The 19,209-nt window shown below is 57.7% G+C and overlaps 1 protein-coding gene across 15 annotated transcripts in view; it reads left to right on the forward strand.

The window, feature by feature from the left end:
• MYO18A (myosin XVIIIA) overlaps positions 1 to 14,659 on the forward strand; it is a 103,741-nt gene extending 89,082 nt beyond the window's left edge. For 10 of the 15 annotated variants that reach the window (XM_045571061.1, XM_045571064.1, XM_045571066.1 and 7 more), the window contains 6 exons: positions 1,176 to 1,361; positions 1,951 to 2,090; positions 2,871 to 2,915; positions 6,108 to 6,233; positions 7,581 to 8,854; positions 13,311 to 13,447. In XM_045571061.1, coding sequence (XP_045427017.1) covers positions 1,176 to 1,361; positions 1,951 to 2,090; positions 2,871 to 2,915; positions 6,108 to 6,233; positions 7,581 to 8,850 — 1,767 coding nt within the window. In that variant the 3' untranslated portion in view covers positions 8,851 to 8,854; positions 13,311 to 13,447. Of the gene's footprint in view, positions 1 to 1,175; positions 1,362 to 1,950; positions 2,091 to 2,870; positions 2,916 to 6,107; positions 6,234 to 7,580; positions 8,855 to 13,310 lie in introns of all 15 variants that reach the window. The other 5 variants (XM_045571072.1, XM_045571073.1, XM_036408712.2 and 2 more) reach the window with 3 other exon arrangements.
• The last annotated feature ends 4,550 nt before the right edge of the window (positions 14,660 to 19,209 follow it).

Below are 19,209 nucleotides of genomic sequence, written 5' to 3' on the forward strand. Positions count from 1 at the left end.
GGCGGTGGGCATGGAGGGTGCCCTTGACCTAGGAAGGAGACTATGGCTGAACCTCCCGCGATGGGGTCACAGCCCGCAGGAGAGCTAGAGAGAGTTAGAAGCGACGTAATCATAGTTCACGTTCTGCCTTCACATACAGGAAGAGTTAGGTGGGCTGCCTCAGGTCACAAAGCTGTCAAGGGCAGACGAGAGGCCCTGGTCTGGGGGATATGGGACAGACCTGCTGTATTTGTCTCCTTTCCCAGGGGGCCCCAGCCCCTTTCCTCAGCTCTCTTCCATTTCCCCTCCTGCTCTGAAAGGCAGTATTGTGGTTTGGACGCACAGAATAGTGAACACAAACGGCCCTTAGAGATCATGGAGCCTCACGCCGTTATTTTACAGACACGGACCGAGAGGAGGGCTGAGAGGCGGCGGCCCCGCGGCAGACAGGGTGCAACCGGGGTCCTTCTCCCACCCGCTGCCCGATCTCCGGCCAGCTCTTGCTCAGCACCCTGAGGCCCGGCAGGAGTCCATGGGTTCATGTTCCTGGGGGAAGCGATGCATCGGGCTTGGAGGGATGGCTTTGTGCTGGGAACCTGATGACTGCTAAGCCTCCTCCTAAGCTGGGGATTCTCAGCAAAGCCATTGACCTCTGGGCTCAGGAGGCAGCTTCTGGTGCTTCTGGGTTCCGGGTCTCTGAGGGAAGCCCGCTGCTCTCGGAGGCCCCACACGTGGTGTCCGTGTGGACGGGCGCAGGGTAGGCAGCCCTTGGTAGCGAGAACAAAGGGGAGAGATCAACCAGAGGACTTGTGTGCACACATATGAGCCTAACCAGTGGTCAAGGACAACAGGGGGTGGGGAATAGGAATGGGGGGAGAGGACAAACGTGATACTTTAATCAATAAAGAAATTTTAAAAAGAGAGAGAGAGAGAATGATGCTGCTGGCACCTGTCAGCTTCCAGAGTGCCTTCCCCTACTTTACCTTCCTCGGTCCTGAAACAAACAACCCAGAGGGACTAGGTGTTATTCTCCCGTTTTACAGAAAAGGAGGCTGCCTCCCAGGGCGTTAGTTGCTTGCCCACCAGTGAGTGTTGGGAGCCGGAGTGGACGCCAGGCCTCCCGACTCCGGAGTTCCGTCCGCCACGGCCCTCTCTCTGCCTGGCTGACGGGCCCCTCTCCCCGCCTCCCTGTCCAGAGCCTGGCCAGCCGGCTCAAGGAGAACATGGAGAAGCTGACGGAGGAGCGGGACCAGCGCGCAGCAGCCGAGAACCGGGAGAAAGAGCAGAACAAGCGGCTGCAGCGGCAGCTCCGGGACACCAAGGAGGAGATGGGCGAGCTGGCGCGGAAGGAGGCCGAGGCGAGCCGCAAGAAGCACGAACTGGTGAGGCGCCCCACCCGCGGCCCCAAGCCGGCAGCTCCCGTGGGGTGGGGAGGGATCCAAAGAAACCGTCGTTTATTTTTATTTTTTTTATTTTTTAAAATATATTTTATTGATTTTTACAGAGAGGAAGGGAGAGAGACAGAGAGCTAGAAACATTGATGAGAGAGAAACATCGACCAGCTGCCTCCTGCACACCCCTCACCGGGGATGTGCCTGCAACCAATGTACATGCCCCTGACCGGAATCGAACCCGGGACCCCTCAGTCCGCAGACCGATGCTCTACCACTGAGCCAAACCGGTTTTGGCCAAAGAAACCGTGGTTTAGAGAATTGGAGGAGGAAAGAGGACAGTCCAGGACGACCCGAGGGCAGGCCAGAGGCCAAGGGTGGTCCTGGAGTCTCCATCGGGCGAGACTAGGTGCAACAGCCCAGCAATACCAAAGCCAAAACAAAACAAATAAAAAGCCCTGTAGACTTGCACCCATGTGGCTCCTGCTTGGCCGGGCGAGCCTGGAAGTAGGCTTTCTGTGGGGCCGCTGGACGAGAGACCAGCCCTCCTGAGGACGGGACTCCCCGCGTTCCCTCCCAGGAAATGGACCTGCAGAGCCTGGAGGCTGCTAACCAGAGCCTGCAGGCCGATCTAAAGCTGGCATTCAAGCGCATCGGGGACCTGCAGGCCGCCATTGAGGATGAGATGGAGAGCGACGAGAACGAGGACCTCATCAACAGGTGAGAGGGGCCCCTGGGGCAGCTGCAGGCGGCACGGAGGGAGGCCCTCCCGACCGCCTCTGGGCCAGGCCACCGGCCTCCCTCCCCTCACTGCCGGACCCCAGCACGGGCCTGCCCTGCAGCAGCCGAGGGCAGAACGGGTGCTGCCTGGGTGAGACTCCTCCCCTCATCCTCGCAGTGCTCCCTCCCCAGGCCCCCCGGACCTGGCTGTCCGGCGCGGCCTGTTTGGGATGAGTTATTTCCCCGTTTAGCTGCATTTCCGATGGCGCCTGCCCGGCTCTGGGGAGCGCGGAGATTTAAGGGCCGCGGTGCCTTGTTACCGTGCCAGAGGTTTTCTCTCATAAAACCCACCCGAGGAACGGTTTAGAGAGACAGAGAGATTTGTGGTCTCAGGCCGGGGAGGAAGTCATGAGGCAGGCGGACCGGCAGTCCAGGGTGTGGCGTGGTCAGGCCCTGGGGAGGCTCCGGAGGCTGCCCGGGCAGAGTCCCCAACGCTGCCCCCTCCCTGCCCGAGGGCCCGGGCCGCATCCTGCCGGCCGGCCGGCCGCGGGGGGCCTGCTCCTCTGTGTCAGGGGGAAGGTGCCCAGACCGCCCGCCGAGGGCAGCTCTGTCACTCCTCCTGCCCTCAGGGCTCGGCCAGCCAAGGCCGCCTCTTGCTGAGGAAAGAGGGGGTCCTCGGCTGAGGGGACCACCTTGGTTTGTCTGCTGATTTTTTTTTTTTTTTGATTTTTTTTTGGTCTTCTTCTGGTCCCCTGCCCACCACCTTCTTTCTGTTTCCAGTTTGCAGGACATGGTGACAAAATATCAGAAAAGAAAAAATAAACCGTGAGGACTGGAGCGCATGCGCTCTCTGCCTCTCCCGGCGTGGTGTCTAACCGCCCTAACACGGGCCCCCCATTGGCCTGCTGCATGACGCATGGGGACACACAGCCTCTCGCCTCTCCTCTGAGCTAGGCTCTCACGCTAACACTGCTGACTCTGACCTGGGGGGGAGGGCAGGGCGGCAGGCTGGGGTGGCAATGAGGTGCGCTCCCCCAGGAAGGCTCGCCCGCTCGCCCGCCCGCCCTGGCGGGCAGGATGGGGGCTCCATCAGCGAGGAGAGCTCAGCCTCGGGAGGTGGTACCCACAGTTCCGCCTTCCTGAGCTCCAGCCCTCTCCCCTCTCGGAAACCAAGCCGATCTCTCTGGGAGAAAGTCTGTTTGGGATGGACTTGTCCACATCCTCGGGCTCCTGTGGAGCCTGGGCCGCCTGAGAGGAGCGGGTGTGTTTCGTTTTGAAAGGTCTGGCACCTCCGTTGGCAGACAAGGGCAGGAGGTGAGGGGTGTCTGGCAGCCGCTTGTTTGGAGAAAGCATTCAGGCAGCTAATCACGGCCACTCTGCTGTGCTGGGGAGGGAGCGTGGCCAGATGTGTTTGCTTTAGTCCCTGCGGGCTCACGGGGCAGAGGGAGGCCCTGAGCCTTGGGGCTGGTGGCAGGAAGCCCAGCAAGTCCACCCGCTCGTCCTTCCCTTCGCTCCGGGCGGGAGCCGCACGGCAGGTGCAGATGCGCAGGCCTCTGGGCGGGCCCGGGGGACCCTCCGCCGAGTTGAGCCGGGCTGTTATGGAGGAGACGGTTCTTTGAGCGAGGCGTTGGGTCTGCTCCCCCACTCCCTCTCGCCTGGCAGGCCTCCTGCCCCAGCCAGGGCGGGCTGGCGGCAGCGCAGAGGGCTCCGTGAGCTAATGATAAATGTAATAGTGTGTAACAGTGATAGAGGGCCGCTGGAGCCCGGTTGTCACACACAATTAATATCCCCCGCCGTTCTGTCTCCGTTTGTTTGTTCCCCCGCGATTCGGCTCCCAGTTAACTAATAGCACATGAGCCCGGACATAAATTGTATTTGACACGAGGTTTAATTCCAACCATTTAAAATTTCAGCTGCCCCCTGAGCCTGCCTGCCCCCGGAGTTTGTTTACGGGCTTGATTATTTAAGGAAAAGAGCCCAAACATCATCTATATGCTGGAAACTACAGGGAAGGCGAGGGCGGGCAGGCAGGCCAGCGTCTCCACCGTCGCGTCCTCCGAATGCGAGGAGGAACATTCATATTCTGGGCCCATGGCGTCTGGCCCCTGTGGGTAGCAGCCCCGCCATCCTTGGGCTGTAGGAGCTTCAAGGACTGATAAAATGAGCATTTAAGATCATATTCTAAATCATGGCCAGGCACAGCACAACACATGGGTGCTTACACACACACACACACACCTGCTTACACACACACACACACCCACACACACACACACACCCCAGCGGGCACTCACGCAGGCACACAAGGGCACGCAGTCCGGGCTGGGTTCCCGCTGATGGCCGCAAGGTGATGTGGCTCCTTCCTCCAGCAGCTCTGGGCCTCAGCTCCACGGTATCGAGCGAGCGTGCTAAGGCGGGCAGAAAAATAATGTTTCGATTTACTTAGAGATACAGTTGTTATTGCCATAACCTTAATGAAAGCAGTAAACAGCGCGGTATTAAGGGAGATTTATACAGAAACGCTTTTAACATGTAGACATAGATTTTGCGATGCATACAGCACCTCCTTTCTAAAGGCAATCAATATGGTTATGAACGGCGGTGATAAATTACCGGCTGCGAGGCCGGAGGAGGAGGCTTTCCGCGCGGGCGTATAAATCAGGCGGTATTGGCATTCCGTGGGGCCCCTGCACCAACAGTAAATCTGCTGGGCTCGGACGGGCACGGGGCTTGCATTAGCGGTTTCGGGGCTGTCTGCTAAACTCCTGTTTACCCGGGGCATCTGCCAGCCTCGTCTTTGTTATAATTCTGTATTTGACGGGAGCCCATAAAATAGGCCTTTTTATTTCCCTCCCCACGGGTCATGCTGTCTCACAGTCCCCAGAATAGAATCTGGTGGTTTCGTGTGTGTGTGTGTGTGTGTGTGTGTGTGAGAGAGAGAGAGAGAGAGAGAGAGAGAGAGAGAGTGTATACGTGTATGTGTACACGCATGCATGCACACGCACACATGCCTGCCTGTGTGGCTATTTATTCAGGAACATAATTCAGGAACAGGGCTGCTCCTGTTGACACAGATGAAAGGAAATTTATATCAAGGAGAAATCCTGGCATATCCCTAGCAGGGGAACGTGACAGGCAGGCATTTCGCAGAATCCTAGAAGCGTTCCCACTCAGAGGCGGTCTCTAAGCCCCTGCTGCTCTGTGAGGGGTCACCGTGACTCCAGCCTCAGAATTCGACTCGTCTGGGCTTTCCTGCAAACAGAGAGGGCCCCGGCCAGCTTGGCCAGCAGAAGCGCTGAGGGGCACGCGCTAGAGGCTGTTTGAGGGGCGGGAGAGGAGATGTGGGGAGACAGGGCCCTGGCCTGGGACTTTCTGGGCCCACCTGGACCACCAGGGTGCAACTTAAATCCTGGAGTTGCCGCCAGCTCCTTGGGAAATGCTGCTGTCCCCTCTTTTTCCTTTGTTTCCTAAGGCAGTCTCGGATGAGTCTGGGATATGGCCTCGAGGGCCCCATGTAGCATTGCCATCAGCTCAGGAGACCCCAGGTTCAAGGCAGCTTACAGTCACAAAGAATCCCTTCTCTTTCCTGCCTCATGGCCAGCAGCCCAGCTCTTGCAATGAAGGCGTGGAACATTACAGCAGCCTACGCCGCATTTTGGGGAGTGGGCAGATAAGAAATAGCAGCATAGGCCTCCAGGAGTAACTGACGGGCCCAGGACTCCTCTTCACAACCAAGAGCAGCCCTTCCGGTGTGACTGACGGATGGATGGTCTCTTTCCTGGGCTGGTTTGCTGAGCCGTCACACGGAGGGGAACGGAGGTGCCCCCGAGCTCTGAGGGTCGTGGTGGCCGCCGCGAGGGGCCAGGGTTCTGATGATCGGCGCGCTCTGGCTAACCTCTCTGTTCTCTCTGACTCACCGATGCGCATGCCAGCCTGCATCCCACCGCCCCCCCACCCCCCCAAGACACACCCGCTGCCCCCCCAGCCTCACCTACCCCTCTGCTGCTCCTCCCATAGCGAGGGCGACTCGGATGTGGACTCGGAGCTGGAGGACCGGGTCGACGGGGTCAAGTCGTGGTTGTCGAAAAACAAGGGGCCCTCCTCCAAGGCAACTTCCGAGGACGGCAGCTTGAAGAGCTCCAGGTGAGCAAGGGGCCCCGGGCGGGGAGGAAACGCCAGCCGTGCCCCGGGCCGGGTGAGCAGCATGCCTTCGTCCGCCCCCGAGAGGCTGGCCTCACGCCTCCCCAGCGTGGCATGAGGGCGAGGGGCCTCGGCGGCCCCCGCGGCTGGAATGAGCACAGGAGGCTGGGCGTCTTCGTAGTCAGGGTCTGTGGTGCCCTTATTACTCCCAGGCAGTCCTTTCCTACCCGGGCTTTGTTTTGGTGTAGGTTAAGGCGACCAGACGTCCCGCTTTTGGCGGGACAATCCCTATTTTTAACGATTTGTCCCGCGATGTAACAAATTGTTAAAAATTGTTAGTGTAGGTTTAACTTCATCCCCACTTACTCTTCCAACAAATGTGGACGGAACTGCCCGATAGTCTGGGGGCCGGCAGAGGGCTTAACAGGAGCAGCTGCAGCAAAGACACCGGTCCTGCCTCCCCTGCCATAGCTACACAGGGCCCTCTTTCTCTGTGCATTCTCTCCTTCCTCTGGCCTTTTTACTGCCCCCACCCCCACCCCATGCTTCTGTTCACGCCCATGGTGGGGGGCAGGAGGCTTGCTCCCCTATTTTCTAGCCCATTCACAGTCTCCTGGTCAGACAACTACTTCTGGTGTCCAGGGGGTCTGCCTTCCCCGTCCCTCACCTGCCAGCCAGCATGGCAGCAGGGAGAGCCGCCCTCTGCTCCCGCCCTCCCTGTGCCCACTTCCCCCCTCCTCCCCAACTCAGAGCCGGCTCATCCCACCTGCTTCCGAGACAGCAGGTGGGCTGGGCAGAGAAAGGAATCCCTCTTCTCCTCCGGCTCTCTCCGGAGGCCCCTTCCCAAGCCCGGCCCCTGGCCACCAGCGCCCCGCGGCCCCCTCTAATTGATTTAATTGATGAGGCCGAGCAGCATTTTGTTATTGCAGATAACACCGCCTTCCCCGCCCCGCTGCCATTCACCTCGGCGTGGCACGAGGCTCCAGGTAGTTGACAATGAAATAAATTGAACTAAACGTTTTAGAGGGGGAAAAGTGATGAAATAGAACAATAGTCTAATTTACATGACATTCTCCATGAAGCTATTTTCACTGACGCAAATTATTTTGCTTCATTTCCTCCCGACGCTCCCGCCGCCACTTTGCCAGGGCTGCTGCCGGTTTCTCTCCTCCTCCTCCTCCCTCCTCCCTCCCCTCGTGTCTGCATTCGCTGGGTTTAATGCCTCTCTCTCTCTCTCTCTCTCTCTCTCTCTCTCTCTCTCTCTCTCTCTCTCTCTCTCTCTCTCATTCTCCCCTTGTGCCCCTAATCCACTATGGGTTCTCTCTTCCCTGGCCGCACCTCCTCCCTCAGAACGGCCCTCTGCGCCCCCGGGAAGGAGGGGAAGGAGGGCAAGGGGGCGGAGGAGCGGCCGGCCTCGGCCCTGAGCTCCCTGAGCTACCGGAAGAGGCTCGCCCTGAAGGACTCCATCGGGGGCACGGGGGACGCGGAGTCCCTCTTCAGCACCCTGAGCGAGCGGCCCGCCTCCCCCGAGCGGCCCCCGCGGAAGGCCCGCCCGGGCCCCCGGGGGCAGCCGGAGGCGCGCGGCTCCGTCTTCTCCGAGGTCGGGGGCCGTGCCAGCCGGGGGCTGGAGAAGCGGTGGGGCTCCGACTTCGACGGGGCCTCCACCGTCTCCGCGCCCGTCAGCCGGGCCTCCTCGGCCACGCGGGGCGGCGCGGGCGAGGACGGCGCCCGCTCCTCCGTGAGCGTCTCCCTGTCGGGCTCGCCCAGCTCCCGCCGCAGCGCCTCCCGGCTGGACGGCCTGCCCGGGGCCTTCAGCCCTTCCTGGAGCCGGGCCTCGGGCCTCGGCCGGGACAGCCCCGACTCCCGCCTGTCCCTGGGCCGGGGCTGCCTGGAGGAGTGGGACGACGGGGCCAGCGTGGCCCTGAGCGAGGCGCCCTCCCAGTACGGCCCGCCGTCGCTGGCCCGCAGCCTGTCGGTGCCGCCGCCACGCGCCTCCTCCACCGCCGCCGCGGAGGAGCCTCTGGGCTCCGGCATCCGCTCCGCCAGCCGGCACTCCTACCTGGACCCGGACCTGGAGGCCGCCATCAACGAGGTGCTGAGCTACAAGCCCGTCCCGTTCCAGCGGACCAGCCTGGAGCCCGACTCGGAGGAGGACCGCAAGAGCATCCGGAGCGCCCGGAGCGCCCAGCTGGGGTCCCCCGAGCCGGCCGCCAGCATCCGCCGCTCCGCCTCCGCGGCCGATGTCTCCCGGTCCCGGTCCCGCAGCCGCCGCAAGAGCCGGAGCAAGAGAAGGAGCCGCTCCAGCTCCAGCGCCAGCTCCAGCTCCAGCTCCGAGGACTCCTCGGAGCACAGGCGGCGGCGGAAGAAGGGGCGCTCGAGAAAGAGCAAGAAGAAGTCCAAGTCGAGGAGAAAGAGAGCGGAGGAGTCCGAGTCGGAGTCCTCATCGTCCAGTGGCTCCACGGTCTCGGGCCACAGCCGCTCCAGCGTGAAGAAGGGGCCCGCCGCGGACAGCGAGGAGGCGGGGCAGGCGCCCCCGCCGTCTCGGAAGGAGGAGAAGAAGCGTAAGAAGGAGGTGGACAGCCTGATGATGCGGTACCTGTACCGGCCCGAGAGCGACTAGAGCAGTAGGTGGCACCTGGCGTGGAGTGCAGCATGGCGTGTGCCCCTCGGTGTGAACTAACGTGCTCCCGCCGCCACCCAGGCCCCCCTGCGTTCCCCGCCGGCAGGCCTGGCCTTGGAGGGCCTCCCGGCCGCCCGGAGAGCAGAGGCCCGCTCAGCTGGTTACTCATTGGGAGCCCTGAGCCCATCGGCGGATCGTGCAGACGATGCCAATCACAGCTCCCGCTTACCGTGTCCTTCCTTCCCTGGTCAGGCACCCTCCCAGGCACCTTGCACGTTTTATTCACTTAATCCTCCCACTAACCCCATAGTAAAGGTCTGATTAGCCCTATGTTATAGACGAGGAAGCCGGGGCTCAGGGAAGTTCAGTCGCTTGCCAAGGTCACGCAGCCAGGAGGTGATAGTGCCAGGATCTGAATGGAGGCTATTCAACGTGTCTTTTAACAGCCCAAGGCAGGGCACATGGGCCATGTGTTTACTGGGCAGCACGCCTCTCGTCTGTGGCCCCCACAGGCTAGGCCCACCCTGGCTGACCCCTGGTCTGGATGGGTGCATTCGTGGCCACCAGCTCTCATGGGGCCTTTTGCTCAGCTATCCCCTGCCCTGCAATGCCACCTTCCTCCCTGGCATTGAGATCCTGGATCTCAAGCCGAGGAGTGCAAGGCGCACTCCCACCCCCATGGTTCTGCACCCTGCGGCAGACCCGGAGATGCCTGGCTCTCCCCCCACCCGAAGCCCACGCATGGGCGTCACCTCATCTCCGCTCTCCTTGTGTGAAGTTTTAATGAGTAAAAATTAGCAGCTGCTGAGTGACAGCCCCTTCCCGGCTTTCCCGCCTCCCCTGTCCTCTCCCTGTGGGGAGGGAGAGCCGGCAGTCAGGCCCTCTCTGCCCACACACACCCCCCCCCTCGGAAGGAAGGCAGAGGCTGACTCATTGGAATCCCATTGTTGCCCCTTCGTTCCCCTGGCGGGTGGTGACATTCGGATCACCCTGCCTGCGTGAAGCCGGTTCCGGCATGGCTCCCTCCCAGGGCGAGCTTGCTGCTTCCCGGGAGGCCTGGCCCCAGAGCGCGGCCCCCTGAGGCCCGGCGTTTGTTTCCTGGGTGCACGGACTAACACACACCGGCGCATGCGTGTGGGCTCATGCAGGGGAGCAGCTGACGAGCACGCTGACTTTGTCCCTTGTATGTCGGAGGGACCAAGCTTGGTTTTAAGGAACGGAGCAAGTGGAAGTGAATGGAGATGGGCGATGGGATGGGATTGGGAGGGATGGGATGGGAAAGATGGAACTTGAACCCAACCAGGCTCGTAGCCAACTCAGATTCCTTGGGCCCTGGACTGCTCTGAAACCAAGCCGTTGGGCTCAGCACTGCTGTCGCGTCCCCCAGTGGCAGGCGGTTGTAGGTGCTCTGAGTGTCTCGGTTGCAGGGAGGAGCCATGACAGCTCCATATCCAGGAAGGACAGGAGTCCTAATAGGCCTGCCCCCTCAGCCGCCCTGTGGGGAGAGAGGTGAGGAAAGCAGCGAAGGCCAGGCCCCTCTGAGCACTGCCCCTGAAGAGGGAGGCCGTCCCACACTGGCCAACAGCGTGGATTTCAGACTCTGGTGGGTGCTCTCAGCCCATCGTCGCCCTCGACTCCACAGCCAAAACACCCGACTCCCCAGAACAAAAGCACAGAAAACCTGCTCCTTCCCCCCAGCCGCCAGCGCGGCTCCTCGTGTCCGTCGGGAACACAGGAGTCGTTCTGAAACCCTACCCGCCACCACCTCTACGGAGGACTGTGTTCGCTGCAGGAGAGCGGGCACCGAGCCACCAGCCCGCCAACCAATACAGAGCCGCGAGGCCAGGGCCAGGCGAGGGAGGACCTGGTCGGACTCGGCATGTCCTGGCTTTGGGTGGATAAACTGCCAAGAGTGGGAGCGGGGCAGGGTGGGGGCTTAGCTTCCATCTGGCGGTGACGGGGACCAGCGAGGATTCAGAACACGAATGCATCCAAAGGCGAGGGGAGGAGGCTGCCGCCCGGGCTCGCCCAGCAGGAATTAGCTTATGTACCAAATTGTTTGTGACAGCGTTGAGCAGGAGACAGTGGCTTGTGAGGAGGAAAGCTTTTTAAACAATTTGGTTAAAATGTTCAAATTGCCAGCCCTGACTCTTGCCCCGGGGAGGGGGCTGGCTGCCTGCTGTAGGCTCTCTGGCAGCTGTGGCCCCACAAGCCACGGAGGAGACTGGCTAAAGGGCACCCAGGGTAGGAGCCAGGGGGTCTTGTGGCCCCACAGAGCAGGGATGAGAGGCGTGGAGTTTACACACACACACACACACACACACACACACACACACAAACACACACACCAGCAATCGGGTGGAACAGTGTTGAAACCTGGCTGTCATTTTGCCAGGGTCTGCCTGGCCCGCACGGCAGTGTGGGGGTGGGGGCTGCAGCACCCTCTGAGAAGAGGTGAGAGTGGGAAGGAGCACCCCAGGCTCTCCAGCAGCACCCAGTGAGCATCCGGATGTCAGCCCCCACCTCTGCCCACAAATAACCCCACTGCCTTTTCACAAAGCCGGTCCTTCCTTTGCCTAGCAGCAGACCTTAGCATTGGATGCCCAGAAATTGTGTCTTTAAAAAAAAATGAAAATAAAACCCACTAATTTAGAATTCAAGCAACCCAAACACTAAAATAACCCCAGGGGGTTATTTTTATTTTTTTTTCTACGTTGCGTAGTCATCATTGGCCTTTATCATTTTGTCCCTGAGACACCCCAGAGTCCTTAAGTGCCTGTGGCCCATCACCGTAAGACTCATTTGTGTGCAGGCTAGTTTGTATTAAATGTGTTTTGTGCTATTGTGATTCCGTTAAAAATGGTAATTCATTCATGAGAAATACGATAACTATTAAGCGGACTGCCCCATTCCTGAGCCACTTTGCATAATTGAACATGTATTTTATCAGGCTGTTCCTTCTCCCCAGGGAGGGATAGAGAGAGAGAGAGAGAGAGAGAGAGAGAGAGAGAGAGAGAGAGAGAGAGCGCGAGCCCTGGCTTTACACAACCCCCGGGCTCTCACCCCCCCAGCGGGAGAAGTCGGTTTGGTCTTGTTTTCTCCGTGGGTCACCCGATCTAGTGGCAAGGCTTTGAGGTCGTCCTCAGCGTCCCAGGCTGAGATTCACACACTGGCTGTGTGACCTTGGGCTAGAGGCTCCATGTCTTTGAACCAGCTTCCTCGTGGCTTTGCAGGGGTTGTTGTGACGATAGCATAGCATATCCAGAGCGCCCAGGAGAGCGTCTCACTCACAGGAAGTCCTCCGTGGCCAAATCCGTTCTTCGCCACCGAATGCAGTTCATCCATGCAGAGCTGCTGCTTGCTCCTTTGGTTTGGGGGTAGAGCTTTGCAAGGACTGGTAAACCAGGCCCCTCCTCAGATTCTGAGAGTCTTAGGCAGCGAGATCACAAGTCCGGTTCAGCCCAGTGGCAGCTCTCCAGGACCTGGAGGCAGGGCAGGGACCCGCTGGGTGCAGGGCACTGGTAGGGGTGAAGCCATGCTGAGCTGCATTTTCTCCAAGAAGGTTGAAATTATAGTGCCCTTGCACTGGCAGAGGCAGTGGAGGTGGGGGGTGGGGTAGGGGAAGGCTTTGGGAAAGAAAGAAAAGGATACTGGACCTGGAAGATGGGGTTCCATCCTTGCTGGGTGCCCTGAGCCTGCTCCATCCAGGGTGATGCTGTCCACATCTTGGTGGGGGCGGATATAGGGGGAGGCTCTCAGTGGCCCGATGAAAGCTCTCTGGGGTTGGGTTATGGTACCAAGAGAGGGACATCTGTGCCACCCTGAGACAGAGGTCTTGCCAGCTTCTACATCCTGAGTCTCCATTCCTTATGGTATAATAGGTCGATGATGCCATGGTCAAGGGCAGACATCCTCACAGGCCTCAGGAAAACCTGATAGCAGAAAGGGCTCGGATCTGGGTGTGTTCAGTGGGTAAAGGCCCTCCTTCTTGGAATCTTTTCAGGGTTAACTCTACCTGAGACAAGCTGTAGTCATGTGATCGCCAGACCTTTAGCCTCCACATCCGTGTGGTCCATGGACTGCCAGCACCAGAGTCTTCTGGAAAGGGAGTTGGAAATGCAGAATTCCTAGGTCCCACCCAAGAGCTAGCAAATCAGAATTTCTCAGGGGAAGGGCCCAGGAATCAGCAGCTGGTTCTTAGGCATCAAGTCTGAGTGAGACCCACTGCTCTACGGCAACGGTCTCCTTGGAGTTTTCCAAGTTTTAAGAGTCAAGACCATGTGCTCCTTTCTCTTGCTACTCTTGAAGACCTGGGGAAGCCAGGGAATCCATGTGTGGCTTTCGGGGAGGGCTGTGACAGCTTTGGGGTGGGGTTGGGGGGTTCTCCCCAGGACTAAAGGCTGTGGTGCTGGAGATTAGGAATATCATTCCTCTGTGACCTCATTCCTCTCTCCCTGCAGCCCCACCAGCTACTGGAAGTCCCTTCCCCCTGACCGGTCAGATGAAGAGCACGACCCTGTTGACAGCACCTCCAGGCCCCGACACTCCCACAGCTACCCGAGTGACAGCGACACAGAGGCCAAGCCAGCGGAGACCGACGCGTAGCCCCCCACCCCGTGGGCTGCTGCCGCCACGGCGCCTCTCCCAGGAAGAGCGGGGCGCAGGTCTCCCCACCCGACTGCTGATCTGCAGGAGACGCACCTGACCCTCTGGGGTCAGGCTGTGGGGTCTGATGTCTCCACATGGAAGAGGTGGGGGAAGAGGAGTTTCTGATAAGAGAACTTTTTGCTCCTTCCGCCTCCAACATGCCACCCTCTTGGCTTCGACCTTGGGCCACGGTGGGCAGTGGCAGGTGGCTTAGCACTGCACGGAGCCAGCAAGTCGACCTCCATCTCAGCCCTCTCTGCTCAGGGACGGTGGACAGCTCGCCTACGGGGACAATTCTCGGTTGCTGGGTCCGTGGGGCGGAGTTGGGGGCTGGAACAGCGATTCCTTCCCCCTGGCTTGGGGCGAGGGCTTTCCCTTCTCAGTGCCTGCTGTCTTTTTACTTTTTAATTTAAATACCCAACCTCTCCATCACAGCTGCATCCCCGAGCGCGACAGCTGGGGCCCCGGGAAGACTGGGGGAATCCCGTCTCCGTGTTCAGTTCGGAGAGCAGCCCTTTCTCTGCGCAGCTGGAGAGACGGCTGAGCAGAGCCTCCAGGTGCTTTGGGTTTGGACTGGGCAAACCCACATAGACAGGGGTGCATTTGTACCATCTGGGACATCCAGCCCCTCCTCCCCGTGAGCTCGTCAGTGTGTTAAGTGCAATGATGACCTATTTAAAAGAAAACCCATTCCGCCTACGCCAGTTTGGGGCCTAACCAAGCACCGTCTCCCTCCCGCTCTGTCCAAGCTGCCTGGGCCAGAAGCTCAACCTGAGAGGGAAGGCCTTTGGGTCGAGGACTTGTGATCAGAAAAACTAAAGCTGCAAGTGTTGGTCAGTCCTGATACGTATTAGACACGGGTCCTCACCCTGTGTCCTGAGCCTACGTCATTTTTCTCCCAATCACCCTGTCCCCCCACCTCACCCCGAAACACACACACACTTCTCCTAGACTTGACAACATGCGGCCTGACAGTCCTAGCCCCGGCCCGAAAGGTCATCCCTCCGACATCACCAAACTCGGGGGCCCAAGGGCAGCGCCCGGCGCCGCTGCCATCTGCTATCCCCTCTCCTCTCCTGCAATTGGTTTGTATTCATTTGGGCTGTGCTCTCTCTCTTCCCTGATTACCTGATGTATGGAAATAAACGTCCTTTTCCTCCTGGCTCTGCCCGTTTTTCTGCCTGTTCCATGGGGTAGCGGAGTCGGGATTCTGGTGGGGACCTGGGGGCGTCTCCCACCTCAGACCATTCAGACCAGGGCCGCTCGGAGAGCTTGGCAGGTCCTTTGGGGCAGGCAGGGCAGAGAGGATCGGTCCACGGAGATGCAAGCCCACCTGTCATTTGAAGAGCCTGTGCGTTGTGATTGAGGTTGGCACAGCTCCTAGGCCGCCTCCTCCTCTGGCCTCTGCTTGGACATGCTGAGGTCCCTCTGTTAAGCCTCACCAAGTGCAGAGATCCTGCCTGCTCTAACGCTTTGTTGTTGTTAAGGAATACAAACCCTTTGTATTAGAATTTTTAAAATTTCATGTCGGTCATTCCAAAGAAGACTTTTTGCTCAAAACTTGGCAGAACTCTGTCCAGCCCCGTGGACCACAGGGCAGTCTGAGCAGGCTGGGGCTTCCAGTGTCTCTGCCTTCTGCCCTGGTTGACATGTGGTCTCCTCACTGAAGCCAAGAAGCAGTTCCTGCAGAAGGACTAGAAGAAAATGGATTACTCCTCCTCCTCTACTTTCTGTAATGTGACCACTTATGAGCCTCCTCCTTTTATACCTTCTGAAATGCGACCAGTTATAATCCTCCTCCTCCTCCTCTACCTTCTGTAATGTGACCGGTTATAATCCCTGCACCCATGACAGGTTTGTACAGCTGGTTGATCTGGCTCCCCTGGTCTGGACAGGTAAGCAGGAAAGAGTATCAGACAGCTCTCTCTAATGCTGAGGTTCCAGTGACATGAGCTACCTAGAAAGGGTCAAGAAAGAGAAGGGGGGAGAAAAGTCTCCCCCAAAACCAGTGGGAGAGAACTGTAAAATGGATCCCTCTCAAACTTGAGACTGCCTCTCTGCACTTCCCCCCAGGGTTGAACAGAGAAGGTAGTAAAAGTTATTTTTTATATGCTTTTTTCTTAAACGACTGGTTCCTCATGTTCAGTTCCATCACATCTCTTACTCCTGTTTGCATAGACCTTGGTACATTTTTTGTTCTCAGGAACTAGTATGACAAAGACCCTGCCACCTACAGACAAGATCCCAATTCTGTTCTCACTCATGGACCCAGTCTCTGGTTAACTGGGAAGTCCAGCATCAATCTTCAATAGCCTGGCCTGGGACAGAGGGCTTCATTTGAGTCAGAAAACTTACATTATTCATTTATTTTATTTTTTTTTAATATATTTTATTGATTTTTACAGAGAGGAAGGGAGAGAGAGAGAAACATCGATGAGAGAGAGTCATCGATCAGCTGCCTCTTGCACACCCCCTACTGGGGATATGCCCGCAACCAAGGTACATGCCCGTGACCGGAATCGAACCCGGGACCTTTCAGTAACCAAGCCGACGCTCTATCCATTGAGCCAAACCAGTTTCAGGACATTATTCATTTATTAATTGACTCTAACAGTCAATTATATTATCCATCCACTCAACAAATATTTCATAACTGCTTGCTGTAGTCTAGGTCAGTGGTTGGCAAACTCATTAGAGCCAAATATCAACAGTACAACGATCGAAATTTCTTTTGGGAGCCAAATGTTTTAAACTTAAACTTCTTCTAACACCACTTCTTCAACATAGACTCGCCCAGGCCATGGTATTTTGTGGAAGAGCCACACTCAAGGGGCCAAAGAGCCGCATGTGGCACGAGAGCCGCTGTTTGCCAACCATGGGTCTAGGCACTATTGTAAGTGCTGGCGATGGATGATACTCTTTCTGAAAGCAGATATTCTAACTGAGAAGTTAGACCCAAAATACTAGTATGTACTGCACTTGCCAATATGTGCAAGCTCTGGGTGAATAGAGAGGAGCAAGTCATGGTGTTTGTCCTCTAGGGGCTCATGAATTAGGGCTAGATGTAATAGGACAAAGAGTTGCTTTGAGCATATTATGAGCAGAGACACTCACTGAGGAGGTGGAAGCATTAGGAAGGTTTCTAAAAGGAGGTGGTAGCTCTAACTGGTTTGGCTCAGTGGGTAGAGCATTGGCCTGCGGACTAAAGGGTCCCAGGTTCGATTCCAGTCAAGGGCATGTACGCTGGTTGTGGGCACATCCCCAGTGGGGAGTGTGCAGAGGCAGCTGATCGATGTTTCTCTCTCATCGATGTTTCTGACTCTCTATCCCACTCCCTTCCTCTCTATAAAAAATCAATAAAATGTATTTTAAAAAATAAAAGGAGGTGGTATTTGCCCAGCTAGCATGGCTCAGAGGTTGAACATCTACCTATGAACCTGGAGGTCACCATTCCATTCCCGTCAGGGCACATGCCCGGGTTGCCGACTCAATCCCCAGTGCGGGGTGTGCAGGGGGAAGGTGATCAATGATTCTTTCTCACCATCGGTGTTTCTATCTCCCTCTCCCTTCCTCTCTGAAATCGGTAAAAATATATTTTAAAAAGCAAAAGGAGCTGGTATTTGAGCTGGGGTGGGAAGCAAGAATAGCATCTCCACAGGTAGATATTTATTGCTGGGACAAGTATGCGCAGAAGAAAGAACTCGAGCAAAGACTGAGGCAAGGATAGAGACGTGGGGGGAAACACATGACCAGTGCTTCTCCGAGCTCTAGCAAAGCTTCTTGGCCAGGGTGCTGGGCTCCGGGCTGGGACGGAGGCGATCCCCTGAGCACCAGTTCCCTGGGGGAGCCCAGGGGCCTGCAGGAGCATCAAGGCCCTGCTGCATTGTGGGTGCGCCTTCAGCACCCCGCAAGCTCCTGCCCTCACCTGCTCCTCGAAGTAACTCTGGTCCCTAAGTTGTGATTCCCACAAACTGATCACAAATCTGTCCCTGGGCCAAGTTCAAAGCCATCTCAATAGATCCTCCCCTCTAATCTCAGCCCCTCAGGATCGCTCTGACTCTTGGACAAGAGGCCTTGGGCGAGGACCAAAGCTCGGTGAGGCCCCCCACGCTGCATGGAGACAACAGCAGCATGAAGTGACCCTCCCCCTCCCCCACCGACTACCCCCTTCTGTCCTGTGTCCTCTTGGCAAATGATACCAGTTGTCCTTCCCCCCATGCCCCGCCCCTATGCCTGGTGGCACAGACACTTAGCGATTTGCTCCTTAATTGTCCCCCAGCTAGGCTGCGCAGATGCTGCTCTTTAATCTCTCCTGATAAATGAATCACGCCGCTCCTTTAATCATATGTTCATATCCAAGCCAATTTGAATCAATTTGGCAGGGAGTGTGTTGCAAGAGATGCCACGACTACTGCTTCTCCCCCCAGGGCTCTGGAGCCGGCGTGTCCTCACCCTCCCCAGAGACCCCAGGAGGGCGACCCAGGAAAAGGGTATCCTATCTGAACGGTGGGGACTTGGCAAAGTCAATGGTCCCTCCTGTCCTCCACTCAGGCCCGAGCCAGCGGGACTGGAGGCTGGATGGACTCGCAGTGGCCTCAGAAGTGGGGGGAAGTTGGGTGAATCCACATCCTTCCCTGGTCACTGACTAAAAGGCCCCATTATCACCCCCGGGAGAAAGTGCTGCCTTAAATCTAACCCTAGTCCTTCCCGCTCCCCTTTTATTTCCTCCGAGCGGGCTCCCGGGAAGCTGGGACACTTTGTCACCTTTACAGGGCAACACACGCCAGGCCAGTCTACGATCATTTGTCCCTGCTTGTTATTGCTCCTGGCTGCCACCCCAGCTCCTCTCGTCTTTCCCCAGGAAGTGTTCTTTCCTAAGTCCTGGGCTCGCTTGGTAAGGTTCCAGGTTCTGCCGCCTTTGGGATTGTTGCTTTTTCACCTACAGAGTGGGGTCCACGTGCCTTGGTGAAAACAAAAGAAAACAGACAAATACCTGCTCACTGAGCGCTAAGTCCTTGGTGGAGGGACTTAACCTGTTGGGCCTCCGTTTCCCATCAGGGAAACAAGGTCATATTGCTGGCAAGAACCTCTTGGCTCCTGCGTTCTGAAGGAGCCCCTCAATGCCGAGAACATCCCACCCTCCATCACCCTCCGTGAGGAGCCAAGGGCCCTGATGTTGGTGCTATGGGAGCCGTGAGATCCCTGTGCTGGGGGGAGGTACGTCTTTTCCCAGCGCGAGGTCTTTCGGGATTGCTTCGGTCCAGAAGCCCAGTTGCACCTCTGCATCAGCTTTAGACTTCACAGCCCTTGCCTTTTTTTTTTTTTTTTTTTAATTGATTTTTTTACAGAGACGGACAGAGTTAGAAACATCAATGAGAGAGAAACATCAATCAGCTGCTTCTTGCACACCCACTGTGTATGTGCCTGCAACCGTGCCCTTGACCAGAATCAATCCTGGGACCCTTGAGTCTGCAGGCCGATGCTCTATCCACTGAGCCAAACCGGTGAGGGCAGCCCTTGCAGCTAGTGCAGTCAGGTGCACTCCCATGGATTGGGAAACCGAGGTATGTGAGCATAGTCACATCTTATTGGCATGACCTGGGCCCCCTGCTCGGTCCCCACCTTCGGGTTCTTCCCGCTCTGCCAGGAAACCACACCCCTTTAAAGATTCTTAACCAGTTAACCAGGCCCAACCCAGTCTCGTTGCCCTTT

The sequence above is a fragment of the Pipistrellus kuhlii genome, unplaced genomic scaffold, assembly GCF_014108245.1.
Source record: "Pipistrellus kuhlii isolate mPipKuh1 unplaced genomic scaffold, mPipKuh1.p scaffold_m20_p_39, whole genome shotgun sequence".
Taxonomy (NCBI): Eukaryota; Metazoa; Chordata; class Mammalia; order Chiroptera; family Vespertilionidae; genus Pipistrellus; species Pipistrellus kuhlii.